Consider the following 18,501-nt stretch of genomic DNA (forward strand, 5'->3'; position numbering starts at 1 on the left):
GTAGATTGTCAGAAAACAAACAAGACCCAGCATTCATGATATGCACGCTCTTAAGGCTGTGCAATTGGGCAATTAGTTGAAAGGGGTGTGTTCAAAAAAATAGCAGTGTCTACCTTTGACTGTACAAACTCAAAACTATTTTGTACAAACATTTTTTTTTTTCTGGGATTTAGCAATCCTGTGAATCACTAAACTAATATTTAGTTGTATGACCACAGTTTTTTAAAACTGCTTGACATCTGTGTGGCATGAAGTCAACCAACTTGTGGCACCTCTCAGCTGTTATTCCACTCCATGATTCTTTAACAACATTCCACAATTCATTCACATTTCTTGGTTTTGCTTCAGAAACAGCATTTTTGATATCACCCCACAAGTTCTCAATTGGATTAAGGTCTGGAGATTGGGCTGGCCACTCCATAACATTAATTTTGTTGGTTTGGAACCAAGACTTTGCCCGTTTACTAGTGTGTTTTGGGTCATTGTCTTGTTGAAACAACCATTTCAAGGGCATGTCCTCTTCAGCATAGGGCAACATGACCTCTTCAAGTATTTTAACATATGCAAACTGATCCATGATCCCTGGTATGCGATAAATAGGCCCAACACCATAGTAGGAGAAACATGCCCATATCATGATGCTTGCACCTCCATGCTTCACTGTCTTCACTGTGTACTGTGGCTTGAATTCAGAGTTTGGGGGTCGTCTCACAAACTGCCTGTGGCCCTTGGACCCAAAAAGAACAATTTTACTCTCATCAGTCCACAAAATGTTCCTCCATTTCTCTTTAGGCTAGTTGATGTGTTCTTTGGCAAATTGTAACCTCTTCTGCACATGCCTTTTTTTTAACAGAGGGACTTTGCGGGGGATTCTTGAAAATAGATTAGCTTCACACAGACGTCTTCTAACTGTCACAGTACTTACAGGTAACTCCAGACTGTCTTTGATCATCCTGGAGGTGATCATTGGCTGAGCCTTTGCCATTCTGGTTATTCTTCTATCCATTTTGATGGTTGTCTTTCCGTTTTCTTCCACGTCTCTCTGGTTTTGCTCTCCATTTTAAGGCATTGGAGATCATTTTAGCTGAACAGCCTATCATTTTTTTGCACCTCTTTATAGGTTTTCCCCTCTCTAATCAACTTTTTAATCAAAGTACGCTGTTCTTCTGAACAATGTCTTGAACGACCCATTTTCCTCAGCTTTCAAATGCATGTTCAACAAGTGTTGGCTTCATCCTTAAATAGGGGCCACCTGATTCACACCTGTTTCTTCACAAAATTGATGACCTCAGTGATTGAATGCCACACTGCTATTTTTTTGAACACACCCCTTTCAACTAATTCAACTAATTGCCCAATTGCACAGCCTTAAGAGCGTGCATATCATGAATGCTGGGTCTCATTTGTTTTCTGAGAATCTACTGAACCTACTGGTAACTTGTTTGCCACGTAGCAATAAAAAAATATACGAAAAACCTTGATTATTCTGGTTAGTCACATTGTACTGCTATTATTTTGAACAATACTGTATATATATATATATATATATATATATATATATATATATATATATATATATATATATATATATATATATATATATATATATATATATATATATATATATAATGAATTAATTTTCCAGCTGAGTTGATATTGTTAATTTAAATTTTGTTTATGGAAATTATATATATAAATACACATACATACACTTACACTCACTGGCCACTTTATTAGGTACACCTTGCTAGCACCTTGATAGTCGCATTTAAAGAATGCTCAATTGGTATTAAGGGGCCCAAAGTGTGCCAAGAAAATATCCCCCAAATCATTACACCACCACCAGCCTGAACCACTGAAACAAGACCGGATGGATCCATGCTTTCATGTTCTTTATGCCAAATTCTGACACTACCATCTGAATTTCGCTGTAGAAATCATCAGTTTCCTGTTCTTAGCTGACAGGAGTGGCACCCGGTGTGGTCTTCTGCTGCTGTAGCCCATCTGCTTCAGGGGTTGACGTGTTGTGCGTTCAGAGATGGTATTCTGCATACCTTGGTTGTAACGAGTGGTTATTTGAATTACTGTTGCCTTTCTACCATTTCTCTTCAGTCTGCCCATTCTCTTCTGACCTTTGACATCAACAAGGCATTTTCGTCCACACAACTGCCGCTCACTGGATATTTTCTCTTTTTCGGACCATTCTCTGTAAACCCTAGAGATGGTTGTGCATGAAAATCCCATTAGATCAGCAATTTTTAAATACTCAGACCAGCCAGTCTGTCACCAACAACTGTTCCACTTTCAAAGTCACTGAAATCCCCATTCTGATGTTGGTTTGAACTTGAGCAAGTCATCTTCACATCTAGATTCCTTAAAGCATTGAGTTGCTGCCATGTGACCGATTGTCACCAAGCAATTGAATAGGTGTACCTTATAAAGTGGAAAGTGAGTCTAAATAAACTTAATGTCAAAAACTAACACTGAAATAGCTGAAGCAGAATATAAAACAAATAAAATGAATTAAAACTTAATATTAAACAAAATGACAAAAGCACACAAATTACTAAAAAATTAAAACCAAATATAAATAAAAGCAACATAAATAAATAAAAATAAATAAATACTATAATAGTACATAAAAATAACGCTGGTTTGCAGTGATTGAATAAGCATTTTTAAAAATCTATATATTATATATATATATATATATATATATATATATATATATATATATATATATATATATATATATATATATATATATATATTTCTATCCAAAGAGGATAACTAAAAGTTATATTGACTATATATTTTTTTCCTTTCTTTTCTTTTTTCTTTTCTTTTAATAATTCATTCTAATATTTTTTTAACCGTTAAACCTTTGAAATTTCCTAAAAGCTTCCAGTATATTATTATAAGTATGTTTTAACTTCCATTTTATTTTTGAGTAAACCTTATTTAAATATCCTTTTTTATATTTATATTTTTTTCTTATCTTTTTTAAATATCTGAGTACATGACTACAAAATTACTCAAATACCTATCCTTAACGTGAAGGCATATATGATTCACAAGTTTGGAACAACACAGTAGTGAATAAATGAAGACAGAATCTTGGTGAACTAGACCTTAAACGTGTCATAATTAGTTTTGAATGCACCCGTAGGATCTGAAGTGGATGCCAGTAGTGGTTGTCTGTGAGCCCCATTCCCCTTTCAAGCAGCCCCCCAGCAAGAGACACTGAGCTATTAGCATGAGGAGAGCACTTGGGTGCCAGCGCTAAAAGCAAAGAGAAAGCCCAAAGAAAGGAAAGGGGGTACCAAGATGGCCAGGTTTCTCTTATTCAGAAGCCTGTCTGCCTTGTCCTGGAAAAAGAAGGAGCTGTTACACAAAACCAGGGTTGGCACAGCACGCTACTAAAAAAAGATTGTGTTGGGGGGATGATGGATGCAAAGAGCTAGAGGAATGAACGTGGGGAGAGGGGAATGAACACAAACAAACGCCATTTTCTTCCCGCGCTACCTCAAGTTCTCGCAGGATCCCGGATTGGCCACACGTCTCCAGGTCTTCGAGCGCTTGGGACCAGAAGTTCTCTTCCTGGTCCGGCTCAGTCCCGTCATGTCCCACAGTGAACCTGTTTGAAACACAAAAGGGACATATTAACCACCTGGTATGTCACAACAACTGCAGCCAATGAGCAGGCAGGTGTCACTGTGATGAACGCAAGGGACGACCAATGATCCGTGCAGGCTATGGTGGGGCTCTTGAAAGACACATACACACACACCCGGTGCGGTCGGACACACTGTGATTGGCGGTGATGCCCTGGTGGATCGTGGGGCTTTGGGTTATGAAGTGAAAGGGCCGGATTGGTTCGGGGAAGCAGTGCAGGTTAAACAGGCACAGCACTGAACCTCACCTGCTGTCTGAGATTAAACCGGTGGGCAGCGTGGATGCCCTGTAATGGGAGATCAGCTTCAATCAATAACACAAACGTCAAACCAGTTCACTCAGTCTGACACAGCAGTGATTTAGACTTCACATCTTGTATATAACACATCTTGAGGACAGTTCATTTGAAAAGCATTGTAATACAAACTCTCAAATGCTAAAGGAATTTGTGTTGGAGAAGACTGGGGAAGTTTTGCATTATGCAGTTTTTCTTATTTAAATACAGACTGCAGAATGCTGACAATATTTGAAAAGACTGAATGCATTAAAGTTGCAGTAGTTTCTTCTCCGTAGAACAAGCTCTTATTCTGCTGTTTTATTCTGATGTTTTCCAGATGATTTTTTTTTGTAGTTAAATTTGTAGTGCTTTAAAGTCAACATGAAATGGTTTGGAATCCATTTTACCTCAATATTGCAGTGGAAAAAAATAGGGTAGGGTGGGTTTTTATAGAGGCATTGCATCTACTAAAAAAGTAGAAGAAATTAAAATATAATAAATTACTATTCTTAATTATTATCTCCCAAAATATTTGACAATAATCACCAGATTTAAATATTGTTATGTGTAAAACTTCGATCAGTGATTTAATGTTAAATAAAACTATTAAAATTGTTTTTGGTAATAAAAATTAAGCTGAAATAAAATAGAAATATAAAAAATTAGAAATGTTGTCTTAAAATAAAGCTTTAAGTTTAAGTACTAAATTTAATCAAAAATAAATTAAAGGCAAATATAAAAAAATAAATACATTTAAATAATGTTTTAAGTTGAAGCACTAGTAAAAATTAAAGCTGAATAGAAACATGAAAAAAATAAAACTAATAAAAAAGGAAATAAACCTTGAACTTAAGTTAAAATGAAAACAATAATAATAATAATAATAATAATAATAACAAAAAGTAATAATAAATACCATGACAGCATATAAATAATACTAGGATATCGGTGTCAACTTTAATACTACAACAATTCCTTTAACAACTTGGTTGTATCCATAATTAATTAAATAAATGCTCAACTGATAAGTGGTTATCATATTGTGGTTAGAATCCACTCATCTGCTTTTCAGCCAATCAGCTACAACTACTGGATGAAAGCTCCGCCAGCTAACTAATATTTATGAGCCAGGCTGATTTGTGTATCCACTTTATCAGCTCATTCCTACAGCCCTGCTTTATTCATCAGGTTTCAACTGGATTGTGAAATATTGGCACAATATGCACAGATGAACTGTGCACAGTAAGATCAGGTATGTGCATGAAGATTGTAAGTAAATGGGGTCAGCTTTGATTTCATGTTGACTTTAAGGCAGCTCACAGTCACCATTAAATGGGAACTGTACAATCCTGTGAAGAAATCTCAAAGGGTGATCATAACTCTACTGTCAGCTAAATACTTTAAAAAGGCCTTTTTTCTTCCTAAGAGCTGCTGGCTTCATTACTGCGCATAGGGGCCTGTTATGCCTTTGATCTACAGCACAATGAATCTGAATTACAAATATCCAACAGTATGAGAATAACAAAGAATAAAGTGAAATCAACCCAGAAACGATCGCTCAAAGCTCCAGTAACGGCGCGTTTGACAATACAATGTTCTGCAGATGTACCGTGCAGATCAGTTATAATGACTGAGAGTTAAAACAAAGAATTGTTGCTGAAGACCCACTTAATGTGAATTTTAAAGTCAGTTCACTTAGAAATTGTTTTGATGGTCTCGTCTAAGATTGTCTTTTGTATTTGAGGAGTCAACAAAACATTTTTATAGACTTGGTTAAGCAACATTGACTTCACACGATGCCTTTCTGTAGAGTCTGGCACTAAACTAGTCCATGTCTCAATGGATATCGATACTTCAGTCCTTAATTTTTAGGGAAATAAAGCAGTAATAACTTGTATGGAATTAGGTAACACTTTAGAATAAGGTTCCATTAGTTAATGTTAGTTAATGTATTAATTAACATGAACAAACAATGATAATACATTTATTACTGTATTTATTAATCTTCGTTAATGTTAGTTAATGAAAATACAGTTATTCATTGTTAGTTCATGGTAATTCACAGTGCATTAACTAATGTTAACAAGCACAACTTTTGATTTAAATAATGCATTAGTAAATATTGAAATTAACATGAACTAAGACTTATAAATGCTGTAGAAGGATTGTTCTTGCTTAGTTCATGTTAACGAAAGTAGTTAAACTAACATTAACTAATGGAACCTTATTCTAAAGTGTTACCTGGAATTATAATGTCTGCAATGGCAACAAAGTTCATTGCTTCAATCTGTTTGTGTACTCTTATAAAATCCTTTCAGTGAATTCAAGTCATTACATTAACCATCAAATAATGTATTCTTAATATCTCATCCCAAAATGAAAGCTCTCTCAATATTTACCCATTACTTTTCATCATTTTCAAGTTGTTCCAAACCTGTATTTTTTTTTTCTTAACTAAAGAAGAATTTTTGTAGAACTCAATGATAAAAACTGTCTAACACAACTGTCAAGGTCAGTAAATGTTTCAATGAATAAAAACAGCAGCATACGGGTTTGGAACGATATGACAAGTGAACTATTCCTATATAAAAAAAAATAACAAAATGAAGATTATTGTATATGCTGGAATGTGTATTTCAGCTATTTAATATAATTTACTAGTAGTATGTTGAAGTACCCCGCTAGCATTTGGCCTGTCCCATTCATCCACACTGAGTCCAAAGTCCGGCAGGATGTTGTTCCTCTGCCGGCTGCTGTTCCCCGGGGAGAGGCTGTCCCGGCTGGGCTTGGCATTCCTCCACTCATGACTGTGGAAACTGTAGCCCGATGCCTGGAAACCTGTGGGAGCTGAAACAAAACACACACAAGCAGAGTCCAAAATTAATGTTTTGCTACTTCTACTTAATAAAATGTACAAGCCATAATAATAATATAAAAGTGGTCTGTTTTAGCTCAATTCAGCTAAACCAAAATAGCTAAATTCAAATAATAATAAGGCAAAATTAAATTCAGATAAAATAACTAAATTATTAAATTGAAACAAAACTAATATCTAAAATTAATAGTAATAATAATAATAACTTTCATAACAGCTAAATTCAACTGAAATAAAATTGCTAAATTTGATTCCACTGAAATAATACTAATATAAGGCTAAATTAAATTTAAAATAGCTGCATGTTTCATTGAAACAAAACTAATAACTACAATAAATAAATATTATTGATGATAATATTGACAATAAAACTGATGGGTAGAAAACCAACAATTCAGTTTAGAAAAAATTGCTAAATGTTTCAGTTGAAACAAAACTAATAAATTATTATTATTACTATTATTATTAATGAGATATTTTAACTAAATTCAGTTGAACTAAAATATAATTATTATTATAAATAAGTTAACAAAATGCATTGCTGTTGCTTATGCTGACATTACCAGCCAACTGTCAAGGTCACAGTGTTACTTGTATTTGGCACTTGGCAAGTACTTTTGTACCCTGCACACAACATTAGCCTGCTGATATAGGGAAAAAAATCCAAAAATCAATATAAGCCTGAATGAGACGGACAGAAAAAAAGAAATCTATGCAAAAAGCTGTTCCCAAAAGAGAGAATGCAGGTATGCATTATGCTGCACTCTCACACAACACTGCCACAGGAGCTTCTGGATGCACAGGTTCCCATCATTAATCTGGCTCAAGACTGCTGAAGACTATAGGGAGAGCAGAGGACAACATGCTGCCGTTGTTCACACACTCATCTCCTGCAGGAGCCACAGCATTGTATTTCATATGCTTTGCTCTGATTCTCCCTCGGTGACCACCGCCTAGCACTGCATGGCCTCAGGGTTTTAAGATTCACCAGTTATTCAATAAGGATTAACTGCTTGTGATTTGCTCACCCCTCAGGGCTTGAGAAGGTGGAGGAATCCTCAATTAGACTCTCTCGATAGCTATTTTAGTGTTACGTCCCCTTTTCAAGGAAAGAAGTACATTCAGACATTAACATCCCTTTAAACTGTGCATGTGCAGCTGTATGCTACTGATGTTGCTCCTACGCAGAGAGCAGTATGCAGGAGCCAGACACAAAAAAGGCAAACAAAACTAGCAACCTCTCGAATCGGAATTAAAACGTCTAGCTGCATGTCCACTAGGGCTGCACGATGTGTCGTTTAAACATCGATATCGCGATGTACGAATCCACGATAGTCACATCGCGGGATGTGCGATGTATGCTGTCGTAGTTGATCCGTTATCCATTAACCGTATAGGCCACTTGCTCCCCGGCCCTTGACGAATGTGATTGGCGGATTAATTGCACAGCTTAACCATCACAGAGTGAAAGTTTAGTGTTTTTAAGTCCTGTCAGTTTAACAGGGCAGAGAGAGAGAGAGCGCGCTAGAGAGAGTGCGCTCGAGAGGGAGAGAGAGAGAGAGAGAGAGAGAGAGAGAGAGAGCGAGAGCGAGAGCGAGAGAGAACGTGACAGAGAGAGAGAGCGAGCCCCGGCCACACGCTCACCGTCTTCAAACAACACGACCGCTGTCTTGCTCTCTCCCTTGCGCATTTTAATCAATTGACACGATGGTGTCGATGTTTAAATAATTTAAAATGAGAATGTAATTGTGCGCACCCCATTTTTGTTTGTAAGAAAAAATTTGATTACATTTCATATCGCAATATATATCGCAGAAAAATAAAATATCGCAATGTCATTTTTTCTCAATATCGTGCAGCCCTAATGTCCACTGATTTTCAGTATAGAATTAAAGGGATAGTTCACCCACACATTTAAATTCTGTAATTCATTACTCAACCTCAAGTCATTCCAAACCTGTAAGACCTTCGTTAATTCTTCATTCATTCAAATTAAGATATTTTTTATGCATTCTGAGAGCTCTTTGACCCTCCCATAGATAGCAAGGGTTCTATTGCGATCAAGGTCTAGAAATGTAGTAAGGACATCAGTAAAATAGTCCATGTGACATCAGTAGCTCAACCATAATTTTAGGAAGCTACAAGAATACTTTTTGTGTGCAAAGAAAACTGAAATAAGGTTCGTGGCCCAAGGTTCAGTCCGAGAGAAATATGTTTTACTCAGCAAGAACAAAAATTAGATTGAATATTGCATACAGGTAGACCATTAATCGTATAAGACATCAGACATATGGTTTCAAGTTCAGAGTCAGCTTTGGCCTTATCTCTGGATACAGCTGTAATTAGTTGAATCCCATGAGAGCCAATCGTTTGCCAGCAATCTTAAATTTATGCTCTGTCCACATCATCCATAATTTAAGGGGCAGATTGCTGCTCTCTGTGAATGGCTTCCGTATCTCTGCAACCATCTGAGATTCATTTATGTATGGAGCAGTGAGAGAAAGAGAGCAGCGCTGCCTGAGGTGGGAGAGCAACCATATGAACCTGTTAACATGAGCGGAAAGTGTCCTTCCACCCCATCAGAGCGAAAGCCATGGAAAATAACATACAAGACAAAAGGGGGTTTTAAAGAGGTGAATGCCAGCAGCACTGGGATGAATTAATCATCACTATAAATTGAAAATGACTGATGACATTCAGTTATTAATGGAAATTAGGGACACGTTTTGCTAACTGATAGACTTTCGATAGACTTTTCGACTTCTAGAATTTCGATTCAAATGATATTTGTACCTAGATTTGCATTTCCAAAAGTAAATTGTGCTCGTGTATTCATTATTCTTGTCATTATTAAACAAACAATTTTTGTTTCAATTTAAATTAAATGTAACTTAAATAGCCTAATTATTTAACTGAAGAAACTTGACTAAAATGTATTTATTCATAATTATCATTACTACAAGAAAACTAAATGTTTTCAATTTAAATTCAACTAAAATTGCAAAATTAAATTTTCTGTTTAATAATAATAACAATAATAATACATTTATAAAAATTGCTAAATGATTAATTGATACAAAAATACATTAAAAAACTAAATATATTATTATTATTATTATTATTATTGCAAACAAAAATAAAAAATATAAGTTGTTTGACAAAATGCATTGTTGCTCTTGATTAAGATCACAGTGTTACTTGCATTTGGCACAAGGCAGAAAATGTACTGTATACATTGAAAAAGAATGTGTATATATATATATATATATATATATATATATATATATATATATATATATATATAATTTCCCTAAAGCATGGCTGAAACTGAAATGATGTACAATGGAAAATTTGCAGAAAATTGTGGTGAAGAAATCTTAACACAAAAAAAGTCATTTAAACTTTGAAAATCAATAAACAAACTGTTATTTCAGCAATTATTTTCACTAATATGCATATACTTGGGTAAGCATGGAAGTAATGCTTGTATTATTCATAAATGAAAAGGAACCTTTTCTCTGAATGAAACATTCAAATGTGTGATGTGCCTACTTGGCATTCACAGAGCAAGTGGTGATTGCCATTATTTTTGACCAGGAGGCCTCAGTGTCAGGAGAGCTGACTGCAATTCAAACACATTACTAAAGAGTTATCCAAATGGCCATGTGTATCCCAGCGCTCATTAGGAATCCTTTTCCTCTTAGTAAAATAATGCATTTTTCCATATTAGCCCCAGCACTGTACCACCAGCTGGCCTAATAAAACAAAACGTATCCCACTGCAGATTACTCCAAATAATTACTTGAGTAAATACATGTCTGCAGGTCCAGAGAGAATGGAAAACTCAATTAAACCTACATTAGACCTGCTGGGACTCATCCAAACACCCAGGATGCAATGGGTCCAACACTGCTGGTGCTGTAGCAAATGTGAAAGAACAGGTGGTGTAACCATGGTGGCCGTGAGGAACCCATACCGGGATAAAAAAGTCATTATTTACTCACTCTCATGTCATTACGTAGATAACAAAAATACCCATAATTGGGGAGTTAGTTATCATGACAATATTTCCCTCAAGTTAGAATGGGATCATTTCTACTCCAACTTATTAACTAGAAACCAACTTTGACACCTCCTCGTCACTTACCATCTCGGAAACCTTTTAAACAAATTCCATCTTGTTTGCAATTAGAAACTGAAATGCCTACAGGAACGTTCTAAATGGCACATATAATTTAAACAATGTGTAATGTCGCTCCAATCAAATTTTCGCCTAGAGGGTACTGAGACGCATTTCCTGCGATAAAGTTGATTCAAAACCTGAAAGGTAGAAACACTAATTGCATTTCGTAAAACAAGTACCAAAACATATTTAGAACCACACACTCAAATTTACCTTGGGTGCTGAAGGTGGCGTCAATGGCAGAGCCATCCCAGGATTCCACAGCGCTGTCCACGCTGGGAATGGTAGTGGAATAGTTGTCAGAGAGTTTACTGGGTTTCTGACTATCATCTTCCATATCACTCAGATCGTTCAAACGACCCGTTACTGAGGGCTGCTTCGGGCTTGCCACTACAGAAAGAAGGAAAAAAGAAGATGATTGACTCATATCCCATCTCAGTCAACAGACCAGAGAGATCCAGACTTATTGGATATTAGGCCCACAAATCAGTGCTCATTTGATCTTTTGTTCTTGGATGAGGAACTTTACCTTGTCTACTGTCAGTCTACAGTATATGATAGATGGAGACAAAACTAATCAGACCTTAGGCTTTAATGACTCACGGCTAGGCAGCTTTATTGCTTTTTAGCGCAACAAAGATACAGTACAGTTCTCTGGGAGTTAAAGCTGCAGTCGGTAACTTTTGACGCTCTAGCGGTTAATAAACAGAACTGCTTGCGTCTTGCGGAAGAACATTGTAGCCGGAACTACTTCTCTCTGTTTATGTCTATGAAGAATCACAAAGGTACTGGGTTACTCCGCCACAGTACCCCCGAAGCAATCTAAAATAGTTATTATAGGTGTACCCTAGAGATACAGGACAAGCTAAAAACACGGTTTGGAAAATGGATTCATGGTGTACTCGCTTATTTTTCTACATTTTGAACACAAACAAAGTTACGGACCGCAGCTCTGATTGGTTGTTTTTTACCGGGAGCGGATGACTTTCTGCAAATGGCAATAGGAGCACTGGGAGGAGCCAGAGGAGCTTGATTTTTTTCACAGATTATCGGTCTCATATTCTACTATAAGGACATAATGACAGGTTTAACAAATATGTAAAAAATATATTTTTACAAAAGTTACCTGCTGCAGCTTTAATGGGTGTGAGAAAGCGTGACAGATAACAGAACAGTGAAAGAACGTGCCAATCAGAAGTCTGGGAAATATGGTTAGACAAATAATGTTTAAAAAAATAGTAAATAATTCAAATGAGAAAATAGAATTTTTAAGTAACCCCCCAAAAAATGTAAATGATAAAAACTTTTCCCTTCACTGTAAATAAATAAATAAAAAATATAAAAAAAAATACATAAAATTAAGTAATACAATTTTATTACATTGTGTTTTTTTGCAATGTGATTCAATATACAGGCACCATTTATGCATTTGTAAACAAAATTAACTTGAAGTATTTGAGCATAAACCATTAAGCCTTTAGCTTGGAAGGTTTTTATGAGAAGTGAGTTCAGACTTATGACCTGTAGTGTACAAATAAAAAGCCATTGGGCTGTAAGTGTGCGTGTCAGCACTCACATTCTCCCTGCTTCTTGATCTTCAGTATGACGGACTCCCCTGCCATCTGAAGCAGGTGGATGGCCTCACTGAGAGGTTTGCCCTTCAGACTGTTGCTGTTAATGGCCAGGATGCGATCACCAATGTGGATGGCACCGGTCCTGTGGACACAAGAGCACACCAACTCGCTCTGAAAGGGCAAAAGCCTTTTTGTTTTTACAAGATATATACATCTTAAATGTGATATTTCTCAACTGCTGACAGGCTTGAAGACTGATAGAACGTACCTCTCGGCCAGGCCACCTTTAGTGAGGCTAGAGATGATGATGGGGTCGAAGGGCTCCTCGGTGCCCGAGATAGTGATGCCCAGCGGCCCGCCGTAGCGTTTCAGCTCCACCGTGTAAATGATGGCACCAGAGCTCTCCTGCTCGTCTGCAACACAGGCCAACAGCACACGGGCGTCCCTATCAACACTGCCATCACGTAGGATACCTCACAGAGGGGCAGAGAGCAGAGCGAAGACACCCCTCACAACACCGGTCAGAGAGAGGAGGTAAGGAGAGGAGGGATGGAAGGAGGATGGAGAAGTATTGACCAGAAAATAAAAGATCCGTGGAGAGAAAACATGAAGGAAAAGGAATCGGAAGGAAAAAAAATTGAAATGGGATAAAAATACTAGAGATGTCAATTTAATGCACAACTGACCATTCACCAAGTACTGCCTTTAAAAAAATAATAATAATAATAATTACTGACCAGTCCTACAATAACATCTACCTTAGCATGTCATCTGCCATTTTTTAAAGAGGTTTTGAATCATTTATATATAGATGTATAACAGAAATTATTTGAATCACATTTATAAATATTTGCTGAAGATAGTTAGAAGATATATAGAGTTAGTTATATATATATATATACATATATATATATATATATATATATAAAATCATAAATTATAATTTTATAATATGCAATAAATACTGCAATTTAATGTATCAGTACACACAGAATTGCTACAGTATATTTTAATCACAAATATTTTCTGAAGATAATTTATAATTACAAAATATATAATATAATTTAGGATTACAAAATCTAAATTTTGATAGATATATTATTATAAATTATTATAAATATGTAATTACATATTAATAACAACTTACAATCATATCTAAAAATTCTTTATTTTTTTGTTTGAATCAGATGTCACATTTTTTAAACACATCATGTAATTAATTTGACTAAAATTTGATATAATTGATTGACAACCCTAAAAAAACATAACCAGAATAAAAGTAAAAGAGAGAAACAATCTATTGTTCTCACAAAAAAAAAACAAAAAACTAGAGAGTAATGGAAAGCGAAAAAAAAAAAAAAAAGTGGGAAAGGCCAAAAAAATTAAAAAGCAAAAATGAGAAATGGAAAATACAAGGGGATTGGCAAAATATTCAAATTCATAATAATAATAATAAAAAAGGATATTGGCTCCGTGATCCATAAAAAAAAATGGATACTGCACCTACCTCTACATAAAATACACGTTATCATGTAAAGGAGAACTAAAGTCCATATCCTGGACCCACAATGCACTTCAAAAGACTAAATGTCTCATGTCAGACATTTCATTTTGCCCAAAGTGCCTTAGTGCATTCAAACTGTAGATTGTATCAGTATGTGTGTCCTCAGGGGATTCTCGTGCTAGTTGCTCTACCAGCTGAGTTACAGGAAATCATAATGTAAATTAATTATAAGACTGAACTCATTTTGCATGCACTCGGCAAACAGATGTGGCTACAGCAACAGAGAAATCCACTTTAAAGTGTTTTATAAAATATTTGTGGCACTGATTCATAATGCTCAACATCAATTAAAGGGATCATATGCGATTTAATTTTTTTCCTTTCTCTTTGGAGTGTTACAAGCTCTTGGTGCCTGAAAAAAATCTGTTAAGTTGCAAAGACTAAAATCCCAAATCCCCCCAAAACGGCTTGTTCTAACACGTCCCCTTCATGTCTATGTCACTATGTGGAAATATTCGCTTAATGCCGCCCAAATGCTCACGTAAAGAAAGAAGCCATAGTTAAAGTAACCACAGTTAGTTTTGAAGCAGCCATTTCAGGGAGATCCTGTGTGTATCTAGGCAAAGCAAAAACACTTTATTTGGCCTTCAGAAAGAAGATGCAGTTAGGAATCTTTAAGATTACTTTCAAGAGAACAGCAACGCATTAGACGACCGTTTCGTGAACCTAGGAGAGGAGGTCATTCTGACTTTGCTACGACAATCTGGTGCTTCGGATTCAGCTACTATAAGTTTGTTTTGTTACTAGTTAGAAGTATTGGCCATTGAGTATTGATGGTTTGAAATTTGAAATTTACCCCCCGCCCCTCAAAGTGATAAGTGCTACTACACTAGTGCCGAGACAGATCACAAAACTTATCACGGATCCGTGGTTTGATTAAAGTCAATTTTATTTTCAAATGTGCTACTTTGGCTGGCTCTGGTATAGCTGACACTGCACTCAGCCTCTCTGTATTCACCACTCTGCAGACTTGCTCAATGTCTGCTCAAATCTGATTGGTTACACCTCACGAGTAATAGCCTATCAACACTTGCGAGCCGGTTGAAGCCGGGTTGTGGAGTTGCTAACTTGGCGACTTTGTCGCTAGATTTAGTGACTTTTTTCCAAAAAAGCGATTAGTGACAAATCTTGCGACTTTTTGGGCAATCATTATTTAGTCTCTGAAACTCTCTGGTGCTGCCGCACGAGCGCGAGGTCTCTCTTTATTATCTAGTTCATGTTCTCATGATTTATTTTTATGAATTAAAATGTTTCAAAACACCCCCCCCCCCCAGTCTGTTTTTGTTCACAAATCGCACCCTAGTTTTATGTATTGTGTGTGTGCGCATGCTCTTGTTTTTGACATATCAGGACACATCTCTATAATGACATGGGTATGACACGTATTACAAGGAGAGTGTGAACCTTCAGCATGTCCCCATTTTTCAAAACGCTTATAAATCATACAGAATGAGTTTTTTTGAGAAAGTAAAAATGCAGTCTCCTGTTAGGGTTAGTGTTGGTGAAGGCCTATAGAATATACAGTTTGTACAGTATAAAAACCATTACGGCTATGGGATGTCCCCACCTTTCACAAAAACAAACGTGTGCGTGCAGGTGTGTTTGCGAGAGAGAGAGAGAGGAAGCACAGTGTAGTCCGCTTTCTTAACCGTCCGTGGCTTGTGTACTGCACATATGAGCTTCATCACTGTGTCTGTCTACATTTATTTAGAAAGATGAAGTTAGCGATTAAGGAAATGGGCATTACATTCCCAACGTTTGCTTGTGGTGTTCGGCCAATCACAATGCACGAGGTAAGGTGGCCAATCAGAGCAGACTGCGTTTGTCGGAAGGATGGGCTTTGTAGAAGACACGATTGAGAGAGGCAGGGCATAGAGGACCTACAATAATATACAGTATTTAAAAAATAATTTGTTTTTTGAACATTAAAGCATGTCAACCTATTCTGTTACACCAAATACACAAAATAACTATCTTTAAAAAAGGATCATATAATCCCTTTAAGAGGTTAACCTGCCCATTTTGACATGGCTACGCCAAGAAGGAAATGCACTAAAGAGAAAGTGAAAAAAAATGCAGATCCTCAGGGCAAATCATTGTCATTTCCCACCCGCAATCCATATACCAATGAAGCGTTGATATCCGTCAGATCACAGCAGCTCTAACTGCATTGATTTGTGTGTGCGTGTGTATATGCTGGGGGTCTGGGGATGTTCGTTAACACGAGTTTGGCTCATTACGCTTTAGTTTTTTTGGTGCTGGACTAATGGAGAGATGGGAGGGAAATTACCCCCACTTAACACGCCAGTCAGCACGGCCTCTCTCAGACTGATGATTTGTTGTCAAAGCTCTAAAAAAGGGCTTGTAAAAAATGAACGTCGACCTTAATGTTCCCAGCGAGAAAGATCTAAACGAGCCTCTGGCTTTGGATGTGAGGAACTGAAACACATAAGGTGCCATTTCACGAACACAATGGATGTCCTGGATGAAATATGAATGCCAAATAAAAGTGATTCGCAGTTCTGCTTTGTAGTATGAGTATAATGCCTCTGTAGCAAAGAATTGTGGGTAGATGCTTTGGAGAAAGCTGGATAAGGGCTCCAAGGGTTTCTAATCGGATAATTGAACCAAATGAGCATTAAATTGGATAAATTAAACCTAATTTTCTTCTATGAGCACAATGCGAATAGTATTAAGGATGAATTGTGAGGTTGCAGGAGCAAGGGGAGTTGTGTATGTTGTTAAAGCCCAGAAGAAGCGAAGATCTGTGACATTTCCTGTAGCAGAGGCACTTCAAATCCTCAACATGGGCTACCTCAGAGTAAAACAGAAGCTAGCTATATTTAAGAAAGTTATTTGGGTCTAAAACAACAAAAGATAGATTTTTTACTGAATTATCTTTGGAAAACGAAGGATGTCAGCAAGGAACATCAAAATTTAATCTGCTTAAAACATTATCAAGCAGTAACTAAGCACTGAGGATGGGCGATATATCAGATTGGTCCAATATATTAATTACATACATAATTTTTAAAATTTATGATGAATTTTTGTTAACTTTTTAACTTATTTTTGTTTAAATTTCAGCTCAACTTGACATCTTTTTTCGCCACATTTTATTTTGGTTCACCATACTTGTGTAACTACTCATGCAACAGTCTTTAAATGGGAAAACATGGAAGTGTTTGGTGGCTTCTAAATTCATCCCTATTTGGATCCTAAAGGGGCGGTCAGACTGCACTTTTCGTTCCATTGACTTCCATTCATACGCATGCAAATGCGTCAGACCAGAAACACAAGCTCATGCAAGAAATTTCGCATTTTGCTGAGTTCCAAAGTTCACGTTCGGTGAACTCTGACCTGCGAATTCGCATCACGTGAAGACCAGTAGAAGATCGATACATCACTGCATGACCTCTCTGTATGGAAATTCAAAAATGAAGGAAACACTAATTTTTACCTATTTTATAATACATCTTTAAAAGATTATAAAAATAAAATATAGAAAGAAGCTACATAGTTCGCAGTGTCAGTGGAAACAGGAACATTTGGTACATTTGAATGCAGACACATTTTATAATTTTTTTAATGATTAGTGTGTATATATTTATATATATATAGAGAGAGAGAGACGCTTTCAACGCCGTCGCAAAAGACACAGTACAAGCACATCGGAATCCATGTTGTGATAACTGAGGGGAAACCTTGGTGCCTGATGTTATATCCTGCTCCCGCCCATATTCGCAGTGGCGTCTGAAAAAATTTAGCACATTGAAAGTCTAGTGAGACCGCCCCATAAGGAATGAGTGGTGCTAAGCGAAACACTAACATAGTGGCGCCGCACGCTACAGTGATTAAGTGCACGCACTGAGACGGGAGAGATACGTATCAACTCGTCTAAGTTGAAGGAAGAACATAGTGAAATATGGAAAATGGTAGCTTTTTCTTTTGAGGGACTCATAGCTAATAATGCTGCCATGTTTTTTCTCATCTCGTCCTTTTTTTGTCCTTGTCATTTCTTTAAAACCAGATTAGAGTAAGCTAATCAGTCAGGTTTTAATAGCTCATTCTTTATCTTGATCCTGGCAAACAAACGTTTGTGTTAGAAGTCTTTGCTGAGATCTTCTATCCTTGCATGGGGGTTTTTAGTGTAAATTTGTATCCGTGTGGGGATTTTAGTTGCAGAGGCTCATAGGTACCTGAGTTGTCCTCGTCCTTGCGGATCTTGAGTTTAACCAGGTCTTCGCACTGCTGCAGGATTTGAACGGCGTCCTCCATGGAGCAGCTATCCAGACGGATGTTGTCTATTGCCAGAAGCTTATCCCCCAGCTCCAGGGTGCCCGTCCTTTGAAT

At 36.7% G+C, this 18,501-nt stretch overlaps 1 protein-coding gene across 6 annotated transcripts in view; it reads right to left on the reverse strand.

Annotated features, from left to right (window-relative positions):
- Positions 1-2,939: 2,939 nt before the first annotated feature.
- LOC113048001 (glutamate receptor-interacting protein 1-like) overlaps positions 2,940-18,501 on the reverse strand; it is a 226,551-nt gene continuing 210,989 nt past the window's right edge. For 2 of the 6 annotated variants that reach the window (XM_026209490.1, XM_026209489.1), the window contains exons 15-22: positions 18,348-18,493; positions 12,853-13,057; positions 12,587-12,726; positions 11,224-11,400; positions 6,630-6,799; positions 3,923-3,960; positions 3,526-3,637; positions 2,940-3,368 (exon numbers count right to left, since the gene is read on the reverse strand). In XM_026209490.1, coding sequence (XP_026065275.1) covers positions 3,252-3,368; positions 3,526-3,637; positions 3,923-3,960; positions 6,630-6,799; positions 11,224-11,400; positions 12,587-12,726; positions 12,853-13,057; positions 18,348-18,493 — 1,105 coding nt within the window. In that variant the 3' untranslated portion in view covers positions 2,940-3,251. The remainder of the gene's footprint in view (positions 3,369-3,525; positions 3,638-3,922; positions 3,961-6,629; positions 6,800-11,223; positions 11,401-12,586; positions 12,727-12,852; positions 13,058-18,347; positions 18,494-18,501) is intronic. The other 4 variants (XM_026209485.1, XM_026209486.1, XM_026209488.1 and 1 more) reach the window with 3 other exon arrangements.

The sequence above is a fragment of the Carassius auratus genome, chromosome 29 (assembly GCF_003368295.1).
Source record: "Carassius auratus strain Wakin chromosome 29, ASM336829v1, whole genome shotgun sequence".
Lineage (NCBI taxonomy): Eukaryota > Metazoa > Chordata > Actinopteri > Cypriniformes > Cyprinidae > Carassius > Carassius auratus.